The sequence below is a fragment of the Eleutherodactylus coqui genome, chromosome 4 (assembly GCF_035609145.1).
Source record: "Eleutherodactylus coqui strain aEleCoq1 chromosome 4, aEleCoq1.hap1, whole genome shotgun sequence".
Lineage (NCBI taxonomy): Eukaryota > Metazoa > Chordata > Amphibia > Anura > Eleutherodactylidae > Eleutherodactylus > Eleutherodactylus coqui.
The window spans coordinates 265,991,662-266,010,228 of NC_089840.1; the positions used below are offsets into that span (position 1 = coordinate 265,991,662).

Sequence of the window (18,567 nt, forward strand, 5' to 3'; positions counted from 1 at the left end):
CCCCGCTCTCCCCCGCCGCTCCCCGGCCCCCGCCGGCCCCCGAATCTTTAGAGACGAGCGGGGAGATACTCGGCTAAGGCACTACTCGCTCGAGTAATGTGCCTTAGCGAGTATACTCGCTCATCTCTAATTCTCACCAAATTCCGTATAGAAATCCGCACCAATGGTACGGAAATGATGTGGTTTTTGGTACGGATTTTCCACGACAGAAGATCCACATTATTTCCGCTAGGTGTGAACATACCCTTATTGTCATCTTTAGGGCTTAAACAGACGAACGTATGCGCAAATACGCTCGCAGCAACGCAGCGTATTTGCGCATGAACAAACGTCTTCGTCGCTGTGGTGAATTTTTTTTTACGCGCGCAAAAAAGCAAAAAGATAGGGCGACGCCCGTCTTTTCTCGCGCGTAGGACATGGGCACGAAAAACAGGTGAGAACGAACCCATCGAAATCAATGGCTTCGCTTCGACCGTTTTGCAGGCGTGATTTTCACACGCGCAAAACCTCCGCAAAACACGTTCGTCTGTTTAAGCCCTTATTTTTCAACGGGATTCTTAACCCCTTAAAGACCAAGCAATTTTCATTGTCACATGGCCAGACCCATAGCTCGTTGACATAGCCGTATGAGGGCTTGTTTTTTGTGGGATGAATTGTATTTTTTAGTGATACCGCTCTGGGGCGCGTATAACGTGGGGTATAACTTTTTATTACATTTTTTTGGTGGTAGATAGAAAAATCGGCGCGGCATGCAGTAAAGATAAGATGATAATTTTCTTATCTGGATCGGCATGATTACTGCAATACCAAGTTTATATAGATTTTGTATTTTTTAAATACTTTTGTACTATAAAGTTATGTTTTTTAAGATAAAAATTGAATCCATATTTAACCAATTAAAAAGGGTGATTGTGGGGGAAAAGGTTTATTTTTTTTAACTGGATTAAAAACAAAAAAAAAACTTTATTGAACTTTTATTTACGCCATTTTATAGTCCCTCCCTTGAAGTCCTTTCAAGATGTGATCGTTCGATTGCTAAAATAGTACACTGCATTACTTAGGTATTGCATTCTACAATGCCTATGACATCAGCCTATTAGACTTTTCCGGAGCCCATTGCTGCCTTGCATTCGCATTGCGGAGTGCTGATGGGTGACAAAAGGAGCTCTACCCCCCTGTCCTCTGCTTACATGCAGCAGTTGCTCTTGATTGTGGCATGTAACGGGTAAAACTGCCAGAATCGGAGGCTTCTTCCTCCTTGGCAGTTGCGGCAGGAGCCCGGCTGTCAGTAGTCAAGCCAAGCCACCCACCAACATAAAAAGATGTATGCGTAGGTTTAAAGCCCATTAGTGCCATCTGTTAAAAAGGCGTACTGGCGGTCACTAAGGGGTCATTCAGCTTCTTCAACTCAATTTCAGAAAAATCTGATTAATGAGGGAGACTGAGATAAGAGAGAGCCATGGCCGGACTGCTACCAGGCTGCTTCTCCTTCTCGGTTCTTGACGTCAGCACCAATACCACATTGAGCTCAACAACTCCATTATCTGAGGTAGACAGGTTGCCATGGATACACAGTACTAGCTTTAGGTTGGGAAGACACCGTGGGGATGGTGGGAGACCCCCTCAGACGACTAAACTGCAACTTTTGGGGCTTGAGTGCTGCGTCCTGGCCAAAACAAATTTCAAAAATTAGGCATCGCCTGGCTATAGATGGCATGGGTCGCATGTGGACCATCTAAGTAAATAACCCCCTGTGTCCCTAGTAAGTCATCTCCCTACTCAGGTCTTCATATGGTCATACACATTATATGTATATCAACCAAACCTGATGAGTTTGGCAAGCTTGGCCAGCCGATCCATACACATGCCCTTCCTGACCGCGCATATCTAAACCTGATGGCCAGGAGGGCATGCGCACTAGCTTTCAGCCTGGCCAACAGCTACCTGTGTGCTTTGCTATTTCTGTCCTTAGAAGAGGTGGTCTGTTTCCCTGGCAACGAGCAGTAAACAACCGGAGTGCAGAGGAATCAAGAGCTCCAATATCTGGAGAATGGAGCATTTTGGAAATAAACATCTTATCGGTGGATGCATTGTTTTGTGATTTCGAACACACTAAAATAGGATTCCTAAGATGGGAATACCACTTTAAAGGGGGTTTCCAGGAGTAGGATATTGATGACCTATCTTTAGGATAGGTCATGACTCTCCGATTGGTATGTTCTACTCCCAGGAACCCCCACCAATCTGCTGTTTGTGCAGGGTGTGGCCTCTTCTCAGGCCAGTAATGTCATGTGGCCTAAGAACAGCTCAGTCCCATTCAACTAAGTGTGATTGAGCTGCTATAACAGGTAAAACTAATATGAAATGTACACTGCTGTGCTTCAAACAGCTGATTGGTGGTTGCCCTGGGCAGCAGACCCCAACCGATCTGATATTTATAACCTATCCTAAGGTTATCCATATCCAACTCCTAGAAAGCCTCTTTGCTACTTGTGCTGTTTTTTTTAGCTTCCTGCTATTAGGTGATGGGGTCCAAATACATCTGTACCACCCTTTCCTGCACCTATTCCTGCTATATTAATTAGATTTTTGTGGTGGGGTTCCAGCTCTTTTCGCTATGGGGCTAGGTTTGTCACCCAGCTGGTAAATCACCAGCCTAGCCGGTAATTAAATCCAAAGGTATTTGCAGTCCTGTACACAGCCCAGATGCTAGGGGAAGGGGTTAGGGCCGGTATTAGTGTATCTTGATGCCACCAGGAAGTCCTGGTGGAGTCAAATTTGACAGGGGGGTGACGCCCCCTGATGCTGATTGGCTGGAGAACTGGGTTGTCTGCAGGTCCTGGGAGCCAAGTAAGAAGGCTGTTTTATCTGCAATCCAGGCCGCCCTGCAGCTCCGTAGTCTCCCGGGCCGCGCTGCAGCTGAAAGCCCTGCCCGTCCAGCATGGCAAAAGGCGGCACCCCACTGTGTGTGGAAGCTCACAGCAAGGTCGCCATGAGGGAGCGCAGAGTGCCGTGAAGCGGCTTGGCATATTGACCAGCTGAAGCCGCTTCCCCCATCCCCCAGTAGTGTCTTCAACATGCTGCTCGTCTGCAGGGAGGACACAGCGATAGCCTTCCAGAAAGTGACAGAGGACGTCCATCCACAGCAGCAGTACAGCGCCAAGCTTTACATGCTGATATGCATTCCTGCACTTTACAAGCGCAGCGGTATGTCGGGAGCAGGGAGGGACAAGCAAAATAACTCTGCTTTCCTGGGAGTGGCCGTGAGGCACCACTGCTGCCGCCGGCGGAACACAGCTGACAGCCGGCGCCCAGGACGGATCCGTGTGCCGGGACAGAGGGTTGAGGCTTCGGGTGCCTAAGAGGCATGGCTTTTATGGCGTGCGGGACAGAGCACAGATGCTGCAGCGTCTGCATCGATTTCTGGCAGGGGTGCTGGCTTAGGCTGAGGGTTATTATTCTTCTTAGCCTTACATTTACACTTAATAATGTAAGCCTAAGAACAATAGTAACCCCTCAGCCTAAGCCAGCACCGTTGCCAGAAAGCCATGCACACTGTGCTGCTAGGACCTTCGTCCCTTGACCCTATCAGGAGCTGGGGGTGTGGCAGGGGCGTTCCTCCTGTCAAACCCCTAGCTTCCGGTGGCGTCAAGATACACTATTACCATCAGGGCCTAAGTCTCTGATTATGTCAGCAGTGGCTGAACCGGAGCTAAAGAGTGAGTTCAAGAACTTTCCGGTGTGGTTGCTGCCTCACCGGAGGTATAGAGGTGTAGAGGGCACAAAGTGGGGCATTATTACAACTGGGGCCACTAAGGGTGACACTTACTATTGGGGCAGTAAGGGGGTCATTATCACTACTCGGGAAACTATTACTAAAAAGGGCACTGAGAGTGGGCATTATTACTATAGGGGTCACTGAGAGGGTGCACTATTTCTACTAGGGACACGGGGAGGGGGACAGTGTTACTTTAGGGGTCAATGAGAGGGGGCACTATTACTATAGGGTTCACTAAGGGTCGGCACTATTACTACTGGTGACACTAAGAGGAGGCACTATTACTACTGGGGCCAATGAAGTAACAGAGATAAAATCATATGTTGTGATAAGCCACACCCCTCTGCCACACCTCCTTTTACTTTGGCTGGTATTTTGACAAAGGTGGCAACCCTTTATGGGACCCTATGAATTCTATCTACGTCTCTAGCGTAACTCTACACATTGTCTATGTTTATCAAGTCAAGGCTGGCATAGACAGGGGCCCACTGTAACTGTCTCTGAGGGTCCAAATACATCTGTAACACCCATTCCTGCACCTCCTTCTGCCATATTAATCAGATTTTTGCAAAACTGAACGTTCATAGCAAAATAAAATTCCCACAAAGTGGACTTTGCTAGTTTTACAACACATTTGTGATACGAATTATCCAACCTATCACCAGCACGTTAACTTATTAATATCCTCTTGTCGAGCCTGCGTCCGTCTGATCATCTAAAATAAGGCTCATAGATCAAAAATACTCACCTATAATAGTCTTCTTGTCCGGGTAGGGGAACTCCTTGCAGAGGATGATGGGTTTGCAGCCAATGTTGCTGCTCCAGGGCCAGGCGTTGCAATTCTGCAGACTGGGCGTGCATGGCCTGTAACTGGTGAGCGGCCGAGAGGGGGGCAGAAAGAGAGGAAGGGAGGTCTCTGTAAGGAGAGGCTGTTGGGAAAAACAAAAGCAATGAAAGGGTCATGGAAAGATATTCCCCCTTAACCATGTTAGAGCATAAGTATATTTATGCCTAGGGTAATAATAAGTCCCTTAAGAGGTATAATGGCGCTACATTGACTGTTACATTGTAGAAACAGATAAAACTAGAGCAGGGGTGCTCAAGTATTTTTAGTAAAGGTTCACTTACTTCAGTCTGCTGACAGGCATCCATTTAGGTCCTATGGGGTACTAAGATAGCAGGCATGGAGGCCATTGTCAGACCCCTAGCTATCATAGCAACCTATCAACACTCTTCAGGCACTTGCATGGGGACTGATAGGGTGATATGGGCAGGCTCCTCACTCTAACAACTTAGATGCTGTGGACATTACTAACCGTGGCATCTAAGGCATTAAGTGGCTGGAACCAGAGTTATCTTGAACTAGAGAATGTCTGAAAAAACATACAAATACCAGGAGGGCGTGTAAAGCCCATGCAGACAATGTCCTGGTTGAATGTCCACCTAGTATCATTATGGTATTTTAGGACCAAATTCTTTGTTGTTTAATTTTTGTCTATATTTTTATAGTGATTGCAGATCTGATTTTCTGATATAGAGCTCCAAATCCACTGCATAGATCCACCACCCTCTCACAATTGGATTTTCCCTGTATGACCCTGGATGCAGCATTTTCTCATCTAACGTGGATTCAGTGGGAATCCACGTTTGATGAGAAAATCCAGCGATCTGAGCGACTTCCAGCGAGGCCTAGACTAGTCAGGGTCAGGATTTCACTGCCAATTATGTGGTCTTTTCTTGTGTAATGGTTTGGAGAGTATACAGAGAATGGGGTGATCGGCGAAAAACATCCAGCGAAAGGGAATCCTGTGGACATATACAACTCGATGCTGAAAAGGGGTCAGAGGAGGATGTCAGGAATCACTCTGATGAAGAGGCATGGCACAACTAGAAAAATGCATCTGAATGCAACGACATCTAACACGAATGGGCTATAACCCGATGACCAGTTCTAACGCCATTGTGTCTAAGAGAAACAGAAAGGTGAAACTCCAGTGGGCGGCAAAAGGGCGCAAAAATTGTATCACAGTGCAACAGAAAAACATCTGGTCAGATGAAATCAGATTTCTGTTGCACCGTGCTGATGGGAGGTCAGAATTTGGCGCAAACAGTATGACTCGATGACCCCTTCTTGTTAGGCTGGTGGAGTAATGGTATGGGGAAAGTTTCCTTGGCACACCTGGGTCCTCTGATACCTGGGGACAGACGCCACAACAATTGCTGTCGTTCTGAAGGCCAATGGAGGTTCAACGCACTACTAGATGGGGTCTTTAATAAATTAGCCATTCCGTGTATATATTTGCAGGGAATTTGCATCAGAAAAACAGAACTTTAACCACTATAAAGTTGTATTTACAAATTTATGCGGAAAAAGCTAAATTGCCTACAAGGATGGAGTTGTTCTAGTGGTCCACGAGGAACATGAAGAAGGGGCTAAACTTTACTCATAAAAGTCGTGGCTTTGCTTCCTTGACTCTGAAAGTATGAAATCACTGCTTTAGCACTTACCAAATATCTGCTGTCGGAGGACATCACTATCATGCAGAGGATGCGGAATCAATGGATTCTGGAGGGCAGCGGCGGGGTATGGGATCCGTGTAAGATGGGAACCTGATGTGAGTGGGTCCATTAGTGGGTGCACAGCAGCAGAAGCTGAGGACAAAAACGGGGAATGTTCTCAAGGACTGGACAACATAATGGGTTGTTTTTCTGACTGCAAAGCGACCGCTCTATAACTCACCTGCATGAATGGCGTCCTGCTGGTGTAGGTGTAGGTGTGAATGGATGTGAGAATGCTGGTGATGATGTGGCGTGACGTTCAACATTTGCAGTCTGGTCAAGGGGTCACCACTAAGAGCAGCCACTCTTTCTGCATGCTGTCGTTCTGCGGCCAGTCGCTCAGCGTAGGATAGTTCCCCTCGAGCCCCTCCAGCTGCTCCAGGGGCTCCCGGTCCAGCTCCAGGCCCTCCGCCTGCTGCCCCCAGTGCCAGCCTTTCTCTCTCTATAGCATGCTGGTGAGAGTGCTGCCCATGGTGGTAGGAGAAAGCAGGGTGCAATCCCATTTGCGGAGGGACACCAGCAGTAGAGGGTGGTGGTTGTGGAGGGGGTTGGTGATGGTGTGGATGTGGCACAGGGAGAGTAGATGGGTGAAGAGGGTCTAGCTCCCCTGGTTTTACTTCATACCCAGGTTTAAGCCTTTCTCGTAACTCCCTTTCTGCCCGGGAAGGGTCGCTGGCAAACACAGCAGGCAAATTGTAGGCAAGAAGCGGATCTCCAAGAGGTAAATAAAATGGGTGATGCGGTGGGTGACCAGGTTGAGGAGCTCTCCCAGCGGGTGAAAGTACATGAGGGCGGGCGTATTCACTTAAAGTACGAAGAGCTGGTGTATCTGGTCCCAAATATGGAGGGACCGCAGCTACAGCTCCTGGGGGTTCAAAGTGAGGTGGACGGGATGGGGCTGAAGATGGAGAAGGTAAGGCCAAAGAGGGATGGTGAGGAGGGGGCTGAGGACAGAGCTGAGGACAGTCATGAGATCGAGACTCCAATTTTTGCTACAAAAAAACATAAAAAGAGGGAAAAAAATCAAGATTACAATGACATTACACTAACGTACTAAAAGTAATTAGATACCTAAGCATGAACCAAAAGTAGTATTTATTTCCATATGTTAATACCAAGTGGGGCCTCCTTTGGACCTAATGACATACTCTCTACTAACATCTGATAAATTTCAGCTGGTATTTCCCTCCATTCATCCTGCAAATGTCTGGTACGTTCTCTCAAACAAGATGCTTGAGCCCGTTTACAAGAGTGCAAGGGGTATCGTCATTGGACAGTTGAGCAATGGAAGAACGTTTTATGGAGTGACAAATCACACTACCACATCTTCACATCAGATGGAGTTACCCGGGTGTGGAGGATCCTTCTGCCCGAGTGTGGTATGCCAACAGTTAAGTACAGCAGAGGTTCCATTATGCTCTAGGGATATTTTACTTGGCATTGCTCGGTCCATTGGTTGTAGTGACAAGAACCCTGAACACGGAGGTGTACCATGACATTCTAGACAATAAACTGGTGCTGACAATGTTGGAATACTCTGGGAATGGTCAGCCATACTTCCAGAAAGACAACGCAGCTTGTCACACATCAAACACTGTTTTATGTTGGTTTGAGGATATGGATGTTCCACGACTGGCCTGCATAGAGTCCCGACCTGAACCCTTATTGAACATCTTTGGGATGAACTAGAATGTCAGGAAATATGAAGAGCGTCCATCTTCTTTGAGAGAACTCGCCAGACGTCTGCAGGAAATAGCAGCTGAGGTGTATCAGACGTTACTAGGAAGTATGCTACGGTGAGTATCCGATGTCATTAGGGCCAAAGGAGCCCCACTAAGTATTAACATATGGAAATAAATACTGTCCAATTACTTTTAGTAGGCTAATTTATATTTATTAATAGTCTGAATTGTGTTTAATGGCACCAAATTTTGGGAACACAATGGAATTCGGCACTTTTACTAAACTGAGTAGACTTTCTGTTCTGGTTTTGGGAGTTTAATTTCATATTTTTGTGTGAAAACGAGCCTAAACGGCAACTTAGTGCATTCTGGCTAATGGCTGGGGAATGGAAAACTAAGTGATCAATGCTCTCTTACCACATTTCTCTCCAGTTCCCGTTCCCTCTCACGTTCGCGTTCACGCTCCTCTCGGGCCCTTTGCTCAGTCTCCCGTCTCGCTCTTTCAATCTGCTCCGATCTTTTCTTAGAAAGCTTTGACCCTTCCAAGGGTACGAAATACAAATCGGTCCGGCAGCAGGAATTGTAGCCTCGATCCAGATGTTTGTTAAACCTGTTGATACATGAAGCATGATTATCATATAGATAGATGGATAATCTAGCTGTAAAGTACATGAAGCATTACACAGTGGCCACGGGCACCAATGGGCCATTCATGTAGAACTTGTGCGAGTCAGATCAGATTTTTCATTTATGTCATTGCACTCTTGTTCGCTCATGTACTTAGATCACCCTGGAGGTGCCTTCCAACTCTTTAATTCATTGATTATGGCCATACGTACTATTCAAATTAACACAATTGACTTAATTTTACCTTGCAGATTGACTGGCATGACTTGGCGTGTCCACAATCTTGGGTGGAGGTGAGGGGCTGCTGACAGGAGGAACAGGGCTATCATCTTCTGCTTCGCACTCCTCAATTGGCTCCTGTTTTATCTGTACTGGAGCTGGAGCTGGAGCTGGTGCCGGCGGTGGAGGTGCAGGTGCAGGTGGAGGGGGCGGTGGAGGTGCAGTACTAGGAGTAGTAGGTGAAGCATCTTTGAAACTCTGGGTGGGAACTGGTGGTGGAGTTGAAACAGGAAATGTTCCTGTCTTATAAGGTGGTGGTGGCCCGCTTTTATAAGGTTGCGCTGTTGGAGGAGCTCCTTTGTAACCTTGGAATGGGTAGTTAGCATAATTCTGATTGTTCGGAGGATAATGGCAAGCAGATGAATTTGAATGGGGTTGATAAGCAGTATGTGTTGTCTGAGGATTCGGGGGCTCCGCTTGAGAGGAGTAAGCCAAATTCCCACCAGTAGATGGAGGTTGTGATGAAGGATGAGATGTATTTGGGGGTGCAGGTGATTGTCCACCACCATTAACTGACGCAGAATTTGAAAGTTGTGTGTTGTTCTGATGGTGTGAACTTGGAGATAAAATAGCACCCGGCAAAACATGAGGGGGGTGATGGTTGGATGGTGGCGCAACTGCTGGTGGTTGGCTAACTTGGGGGGTAGGAGAGCGACCTCGGTTTGGTAAAATATGAGGGTGGTGAGAATTAGTTGTATTATGATTTGGAGACTGACCCTGTCCACCTGCTGCCCCTCCATGAGGGTGCAGAACGTTGCTTTGGGATGCTGGAGATTGAAGGGTGCCTGGTGTAGGCATTGGGTGAGGAGGATGGTTATTATGAGGGGACTGAGCACGTGTGCTACTATGGTGAGGGGGACCAAATCCACCTCCAAGGTTCTGCCCTCCAACCATTTGTCCATTTTGAGAAGGGGGCTGGGGATATCGAGGGGCTCCTTCATTCCGTCCATAATTAAGTCCACCTTGGCCCCAAGATGGATGTGGGCCGGGTTGAGGCTGTCCATATTTCCCTTGTGTAGGGTACTGATGAGGATAACCAGGTGGATACTGTCCTGGGTATGGAGGATATCGAAGTGTACAAGAAGCAGAAGGTAGAGGTTGACCAGTTTTTTCTCCAACCTGGGATGGCAATCCTGGAGATGCATTGAGAGGACGTAAAGCCGGTGGTGGAGGCAAGTTGTGGGCAACATGGGGGTATGATGCTGTGGATGAAGAATTGGTGGGTAAAGAAGGAGGAGGAGCAGCTGTAGGAGAAGCCAATGGCCTTGGAGAACCCAACCCTGCTATAGGGGTGGTGGGTGGGGGCTTGGCTTGAGAAGTCTGTGAAGGTCCAGTTTTTACCATTCCACCACTACTGGGATATAATTGTGGAAGATGGGGAGCTGGGTATGGTCTTGCATTCTGAGGCTCACTCGGCGCAGGTGGCTGAGAAGCCTGAGGTGGAGGTGGTAACACAGCATTTTCTGCAACTGGTGAAGCAGGAGGTGGTGGAGAACCTGGCCCTCTGTACAGAGAAGGAAACGATTTTGGTGAAGGGACAGAAGATGCATCACTCTCACTATCCCCACTGTGCAGGCTTGGAGATGTGCTACGGTTATCCTGGTCAATATCACGAGGGTCGCTCCCGCCATCTTCATTACCGCTCTGCCCATCTAAACTTTCTTCATCGGGAGGCGGACGGGGAACTTCAGGAGACTGTTGATAAATACAAATGCATAGAAATTAATACTACATTCCACTGTTAAGCATTCAGTATGAATACCCAGATATCTGGATAGTATCAACCACTTCTTTGTAGCATAATTCTTTTCAGTAGCACAACTCAAAGTCTTGCCAGAGAAGTTATTCAAGACGGTATTCAGTACAGGATATAACATTTTAGGACATCAGAAGTCTCTCACCTCCATTTTAGCTTTCTTCTGACTTTTCCCAGCTTCTCCTTCACTCTCGGAGGAGTCTTTTACTCTTTCCCGTTTACTACTCTTAGGGACAGAATCATCCATGCGGCCCTTCTGTAGAAGAGAGAATTGAAGGTTACAAAAAAGTTGAAAGACGTAACCCATGTCTTTTATAAGTTCATTACCTTTGCACTCGGCCGTCCCTTTTCGCTCTTGCTGTCGCTACTGGACGTACTGATTGCACCCGGAGATGCTCTCCCCCTCGCTCTGCGCTCCTCCCTTGGACCCACACTCTCCTTTTTCCTTCCACTCCTCATCGACATCTTCTTGAAGACACAGAAAAGAGTGGACAAGTCATATTAACAAATAGTGCTGAGTGAACTTTTGAAAAGTTCGGTTCGTCCGGTTCGCCGAATTTGGGCAAAAACTTCAGTTCAGTCCATATTAGTTTGATCCAAATCAGAACTTCACCAATACTCCTAAAACTGTTTAAGAACCATAAAAGCACTGTATAACACTCTTTGGTCACCTAGGAGTGTATCTAAGTACTTTTGAGCTGTTTTTAAGGCAAAATTAATGAAGAAAAAGAAGATGAAGGAAAATATTACTCAAGCTTCTTCTTTTTCCTTCTTCTCCTTTTTTCCTTCTCTTTGAAAGAAGAGGAGAGGAAGAAAAAGAGAGGAGAAGAAAGTGAAGGAGGAGCAGCAGAAGGAGAATGAGGCAGAGAAGGGAAAGAAGGAGAAGAAGAATTTTAGTGGGTTCGGCCAATACAAACTGCCTGAGGTTCGGGTTCATGCTGAACCAAACTTTTAGCAATGTTCAACCCAAAACAGGTTTCTACTGTTTCAATTTGCTCAACACTCTTAACAAAGAGATACCTATGGAAAGTTATAAAACACACTTTGTCTCCAAGCTACACAAAGAATTTTTGGAGATGAAGGATCTTAATTTATAAGTGTCAGTGACCATGGGCGAGGTCCATGGTGTGAGAAAAGCAACGGAGATACGTTGGAGAGAACAGACTGAGAGCTAGACAGTAGAAGTGGAGGGTTCCCAACAACACAGGAGGGGACTGCAGTTGGGCAGTGAATTGTCTACTTAATTATGTATTCAGTCTCGTATTTCCCTACCTGGATTACCTAGTACTCACCGAGTCTTTGTTCTGTCGGGTTTTCATATTGCAGGGTGCACAGGCCCCATCTCCTTGCAGTTAACTGATAACATGAACTGCCCCTCTGACAGTGCCGAGAGGGGAGATGGTTAAGGGAAGGGGCAAATATATCCAGCAGAGGAAGTCCTACCTAGAAAAAAAGGGGAAACACAGATAAATAATTTATTAACATAAACAAAAAACACAGTATAGATCTTTAAAAAGTAGAAGGACATGGCCTACAACTTCACAAACCCTCCATGAACCCTCATATCCTTAGTAATAACCAATGAAGATACCATAACAGCTGCAATATGGGACATCATGCGCTTTCTCAAACTACAAAAGAGAATGGCCCTAGGACTGGGTAGGTATGGGTGATGGTCGAGAGGATATACAGAAGAAGAGTCTTGGCCTTAGAGGTCAAGGAATGTAGATATTTGCATGGAATACTACAATTCTCCTGCAGATGACTGCCGGTTTCCCCAACACAATCATCTTTAGGAAAAAAAATTGAAAAAAGTAAATCAAAAATTGGCATTGCTGCGTCCATAAAAGTCCAATTTATTAAAATACCACATTATTTATTCCAGGTGGTGAACGTTGTAAAAAAAAGAAAAAGCAGCAATACCAGAATTGCGCTTTTTTCAGCCACCCCATTTGCAAGAAAAAAACCTGAACAAAAAGCGATCGAAAAGTCAGATGTACCCCAAAATGGTATGTAGAAAGGCGAAGAAGAATGCTTATACAGCACCATCGAGAGAAAAATCAAAAAGTAATGGAGCCAAAATAATTTTGAGTAGTACAATATTAAAAAAAGTGCTGTAAAAACACCCCGCCTCCATCGCATTTTTTCCATTGAGTTTCACTTAAAAAATGTAAAAAGTTTTCCAGTACATTTCATGGTCTGCTGCATGGTACTACAACTCGTCCCACATGTAGCTATGTCGCCGGAAGAATAAAAAAGTTATAATTTTAAAAAAGTGGGGAGGGAAAAATGAAAAACCCAAAAAGGGCCGCAGCGGGAGGGGTTGTATGAATATGTCAAGAGCTTTTCTCAGCACATATGTTTAACAGAAGCCATTAATGCAGTGTGAAAAGATCTTTACGTTGGAAGTTTGACGGCACGGTGGAGCAAAGCTGCTGTTTCCAGGGCCAACCAAGTGAACGCCTGTATGTGCAAGAATGAAAACGGCAAAAACACTCAAAATCGTCCAAAAAAAAGAAATGTAACGCATTTGCGAGGTTACTTAATTATTTTAGGTAGCTTCTGTCCTCCATATTCTGCACCAGAAATAGATCTCCGGTAGAGGTCCACGGAGCCTCTACCGTATCCGAGCTCTTTCATGTCAGACCACAGAATACAACGACCCACGAGAAATCATTGGACCAACCAATGTTGTCCACGGTCTGCATCAGAGACTCGGGGTCCCTAATGTGTCCCGGTACACATGTGACAAGAACTTTTTGAAAATCAAAGGAGATAACTTGCCTGTATTGTGCCAGGATGATTCCCTGGCGCGTATTTTGGACTCAGGGGTCAGTTTTGTGGCCAGAAGGGCCCGTACTATTAGTAACAGAGTTTCTTGCAGTTGGCGCACATCATCTTCTGATAAGTTGGATGTTTTTGGTGTGGAGGCAACGGATGCAATCTACGTACAAGGACTATACAAACAAAAGAATCTCAGCCTTTCATATATAGTCATTTATCAAGTGCAGTTCTTCATATATAGTTTACCTAATAGTTTGTATAGACTGTCATCTCCAGCATGTTGGTTGTACATCATGGACGTTAAAAGTACTCATAGCGGAGCGCATTTCATTCATTTGGGCACATGATAGGAATGTAAACATATGCGCTCTTTCTGGAGCCGCCATTTTCTTGAAGTCCATGCTGCTGACATTTCACCTCTAAAGGCTTCTTCATACAAGCGCATGTTTTTGCACACGTTAGGCATATGCGCGCAAAACACAGAGAATAGAAGTCAATTATTTCAATGGGTCCGTTTTCCTAAAGGTGTTTTGCGCGCATTTCGCTCGTCTGGAAAAAAAATAGGACCTACCCTATCTTTCCAAATTTTGCGCAAATACGCAAGGGACCTCATTAGGCTAAACAGCCTTTTAATCCACAGAAAGGGGGTGTCCAGCACTTGTGAACTGGCCTGGTGTGTGCAAATGTTTATAATCCAAACTTGTTCACTGCGGCGAGCGTTTTTGCGCATTCGCTCGTGTGAAGAAGCCCTAAGGGTCATTGGCATTGAGAAAGTACTTTGCCCCGCTCGGGGGGGGAGGGGGTTCATAAACTTCTCGCCAGGGAAGCCTTTAGGATTTTGAAGCTAGACGCAAGGTTTCCTAAAGGTCTGATTCATGAATATGATCTTTTGGATTTCTATTGATCCTTTAGATTAAATATATAGTCGGGTGGCATTTGCATATTTTGGGGAGGTGCTGTATATGCCTATTTACATCATATCCTTGTATAGCCATTTAATGTTTGCACTGGTTACAATAAGGTAGGTTATGTGTTAGCCAAAACATTCCACTTTAGTACGGAGACCTGGCTCGGCGCCTATAATTACGTGTGCCCTTTGTACATATCAGTTAGAACATTTCAGACTACTGATGGACGCTGGGAGGTTACCATCGTTTTTTTCTACGCCATATTTATTATACCTAGATTTTTCCGCCAAAATACTGGAATCGCCAAAAAGTGTCTTAATAGGAGTGCAGCTCGCACGGACACTCATCACAAGAATACGTGCACACGTACAGGAACATTTCAGCCGCAAATCCGGAGAGAGAAGCAGGGAAATCCACAGCAGAAAGTCCGCACCAAATCATGCAGATTAAAAAAGAAAAAAAAAAAAAACTTTTCCAAACGCTGCGCAAATCTGTACGGAGATTCCATGGCATTTTTATATATTGGATATAGCTGAATGCTGGAGTAAAATCCACATCTAGTCATGCGGTCCTTCACCTTTCGCCAATGTACGTACAAGCCCAAAACTGCGTCTGCGTTTACATCCTGTCTCACATGAGCCAATGGCGGAAAACCACAAGAATAAAGTGGTGCGCAGCGGGATAAACACGGCGCTACAGACTTGTAGGCCCCATTGACCTCACAGCTGGATTTCCGCAAGGTTTTTGCAGTGTATTTTTACGGTGTTTCTACAACTTTCCTACAATATGTCATGTTAGGGTTTAGCCCACACAAGTGATTTTCACGCCTGTGTATTGTCCATATTTGCAACTGACTACGCACAGGGGTCATGGGGCTATACAGACATGCGTTTTTTTTTTACACGGACTGTAAAAGAATCAACACATACGGATGTCAGACAGACATACACGCGCATTAAAATCACTTTTTCATGACCAGAAATCGGACAGGCTTGGGTGACTAAAGTAAGGTGACTAGATTTTCCCAGGGTCAAAGCGGGACGGAGGGGTGTGGTCAGGGGGCGGAGATTATCACAACGTATGATTTTACGTCTGTCGTTATAAAAAGTACAGGGCCATTTCCAAAAATGACGGGGATCAAATTCTGCAGCATTTCCACATCCAAAAAACTGTCAAAATCCGTACCATTGTTGCAGATTTTGACTGGAAATCAACCGCGTATCCGCAGCTGATTTCATACTATGCGGCGCTCCACCTCACCCCCTCCGAATGCTGCCTTGTGCAGAGTGGCCTCAGTAGTAATAGTGTCCCCTATATTGGTCCGAGTAGTAATAGTGTCCCCTATATTGGTCCCAGTAGTAATAGTGTCCCCTATATTGGTCCTCGTAGTAAGTGTCCCCTATATTGGCCTCAGTAGTAATAGTGACCATATGCATATACAGACGCTGTGAAAACTCCCAAATTGCATACGTCTATTTAAATAAGCCCTTAAAGGGGTTGTCCCGCGCCGAAACGTTTTTTTTTTTTTTTTCAACAGCTCCCCCGTTCGGCGCGAGACAAACCCGATGCAGGGACTTAAAAAAAAAACCGCACAGCGCTTACCTGAATCCCCGCGCTCCGGTGACTTCTTACTTACCTGGTGAAGATGGCCGCCGGGATCTTTTCCCTCGGTGGACCGCAGGGCTTCTGTGCGGTCCATTGCCGATTCCAGCCTCCTGATTGGCTGGAATCGGCACGTGACGGGGCGGAGCTACACGGAGCCGCTCTCCGGCACGAGCGGCCCCATTCAGAAAAGAAGAAGACCGGACTGCGCAAGCGCGTCTAATCCGGCGATTAGACGCTGAAAATTAGACGGCACCATGGAGACGAGGACGCTAGCAACGGAACAGGTAAGTGAATAACTTCTGATAACTTCTGTATGGCTCATAATTAATGCACGATGTATATTACAAAGTGCATTAATATGGCCATACAGAAGTGTATAGACCCACTTGCTTTCGCGGGACAACCCCTTTAAGTCTTAAAGTGACCCTTTGGTTTGAGAACAAAATTCAGCCCCTGTTTTCAGCCAACCAAGATTGCTGGAGCAATTTTCTAACTGTCTAATTAATGCACACTGCACCATTCTCTGATAGGCTAGTGCCCATCACATGAACAGCTCTGGCCAATCAGAGAGCAGGAATAGTGCAGAAGTAGTCTAACACTGTGGGGACTAGGTAATCTGGGTCCTGCCCAAAAGCAGGACCCAGAAATGGTGGATTGGAGGGGCAGCAGAGAAAAGCATTTGCGTGTATTTTATCCCTCTCCAGACCCGGGACTGAATTTTTTCCTTTAATTGCACTCAAAATGCAATCTGACATGTATGCAATTTACCGAAAATTACTGTGGATTTGCGATGCGGTTTTCGGCCGAGTGGACTCTACAGGGTAAGCAAACTGAAATTTACCTGTAGAAGTCGCTCAGCTGAAAACCGCATAGCAAAACCACGGTGATTCATGGTGACACGACTACGGTTTTCAGCCTGCGTTTGAGTGCAATAACACACATCAAAAACGTTGCAGAAATGCGGTAAAATTGCGCCGTGGAAACTCAGCCTACATGGAACATTCATCGGCTGCTGGTATTCATATCAGAACTATGTGAACCCTTCCTATACTCCGGTGGCTCACAGGACTGGTTGCCGTAGATGAGCTGCACTGGCGATAGCCGAGCCTTGGAGGAAGAGCGTCCTCTGCAGGTGTAGAGCCGCTCAGTGCAGTTTTCCCATGTTATTGATTGAGTACTGCACAGTTCTCAGAGAGGGTCGGCAAACCTACGGTTTGGGTGCAGCGAATATTTACTAACTTTCCTATCTAAAACGCGGATTTGTTTCTCAAACAGTCCCTAGATGAAGAAGTAACACATGGAGGCGTCTGCTGCGCACAATGCTATATCTGAATGGTCCTGCTGAGTAAGTATAGTGGTGCCCTCATTTAGGGCTTACCACGCTGCACGCCGCAGTATGAGGCCTCGCTACGGCGCTGTGTTTACAGTTATCCCCCCCTGCTTTCTTATATCTCTATCCAGTCGCGTCCGCCAGTTTACTTTCTGTACGACTTCAACAGAAACTTCTCTGTATGAAACCGGAGGCACACAGGTACAGTAGGCGCCTCATGCATCTCTATGGAAGCCAAGCGGTACAAAACAGTCGTCGTACGGCTGTGTACATGACTGCGAAAGCTATATGCACACATCTATATACTTAAAGTAGTCCTCTGGTTTCAGGACAAAATTGTGACCCAGACAGGAGGGAAAGAGGAGTATATTACCTGTCCCTCCCCTGGTCTTCTCCACCACCCCTCTAATATGTTGTCTCCAGGACCCATTTTTGGCTGTTCAAGATGGCTGAAACAGATTTCTGACTACCTAGTAGACACTATGTACTGTTCTCTGATTGGCCAGTGCTGATCAAGTGAGCAGCTCTGGCCAATCAGTGAGCATATATAGTGCACTGTGGGGATTAGGTAGTCTGAATATTGTATCTGCCATCTTGGATAGCCAAAAACGGGACCCAGAACCGGAGGGTTGGCAGAGAAGAACAGCTGCAGGAAATATATACCCCCTCACTCTTTGTCCTGAAACAGAAGGTTGCTTTAAAGGGGTTGTCCAGGACTTTACTATTGATGACCTTTCCTTAGAATAGGTCATCAATATCTAATTGGTGGGGATCAGCCACTTGGGTAATCGCTACAGCCTCTTCAGTGCCTACCAGGCACAGCGCCATACATTGTATAGCAGTGGTGCCTGGTACTGCAGCTCGGTCCAATTCACTTGAGCCACGTGATGAATGACTGTGACATCGTATGCCTGAGAAGAGGTTGCACTCATATGAATACTGCGGCCTCTACAATCAGCTGATCGGCGGGAGTCCTGGGCGGCGGACCACCACCGATCTGATACTCATGATCTACCCTGGTTGCAATGTTCGGATTTCTTGGTCAGAAGACCGGCTGTCAGGCTGGGACGCTCTTCCGTATTATGGATGTAGAAACGCGTTTGGGATTTGCTCGTGAATCACCAGCCTAAAGTAGTATTCACATGGTGTGGTTACACGGGACTAAATCTAGTCCACTTGTTTCCGTGTTTGCAACTGACTGCACTCAGACAGCACATGTACCCATTAGCGCCCCTTCACACGAACGTATTTGCCCACAC

General features: G+C 46.2%; 1 protein-coding gene across 6 annotated transcripts in view; it reads right to left on the reverse strand.

The window, feature by feature from the left end:
* The window catches only part of ATN1 (atrophin 1), a 36,462-nt gene that overhangs the window by 5,884 nt on the left and 12,011 nt on the right, over nucleotides 1-18,567 (reverse strand). For 4 of the 6 annotated variants that reach the window (XM_066601250.1, XM_066601253.1, XM_066601249.1 and 1 more), the window contains exons 2-9: nucleotides 11,974-12,124; nucleotides 11,009-11,149; nucleotides 10,827-10,937; nucleotides 8,891-10,620; nucleotides 8,437-8,629; nucleotides 6,519-7,329; nucleotides 6,287-6,430; nucleotides 4,527-4,707 (exon numbers count right to left, since the gene is read on the reverse strand). In XM_066601250.1, coding sequence (XP_066457347.1) covers nucleotides 4,527-4,707; nucleotides 6,287-6,430; nucleotides 6,519-7,329; nucleotides 8,437-8,629; nucleotides 8,891-10,620; nucleotides 10,827-10,937; nucleotides 11,009-11,149; nucleotides 11,974-12,000 — 3,338 coding nt within the window. In that variant the 5' untranslated portion in view covers nucleotides 12,001-12,124. Of the gene's footprint in view, nucleotides 1-4,526; nucleotides 4,708-6,286; nucleotides 6,431-6,518; nucleotides 7,330-8,436; nucleotides 8,630-8,890; nucleotides 10,621-10,826; nucleotides 10,938-11,008; nucleotides 11,150-11,973; nucleotides 12,125-18,567 lie in introns of those variants that run through there. The other 2 variants (XM_066601252.1, XM_066601254.1) reach the window with 2 other exon arrangements.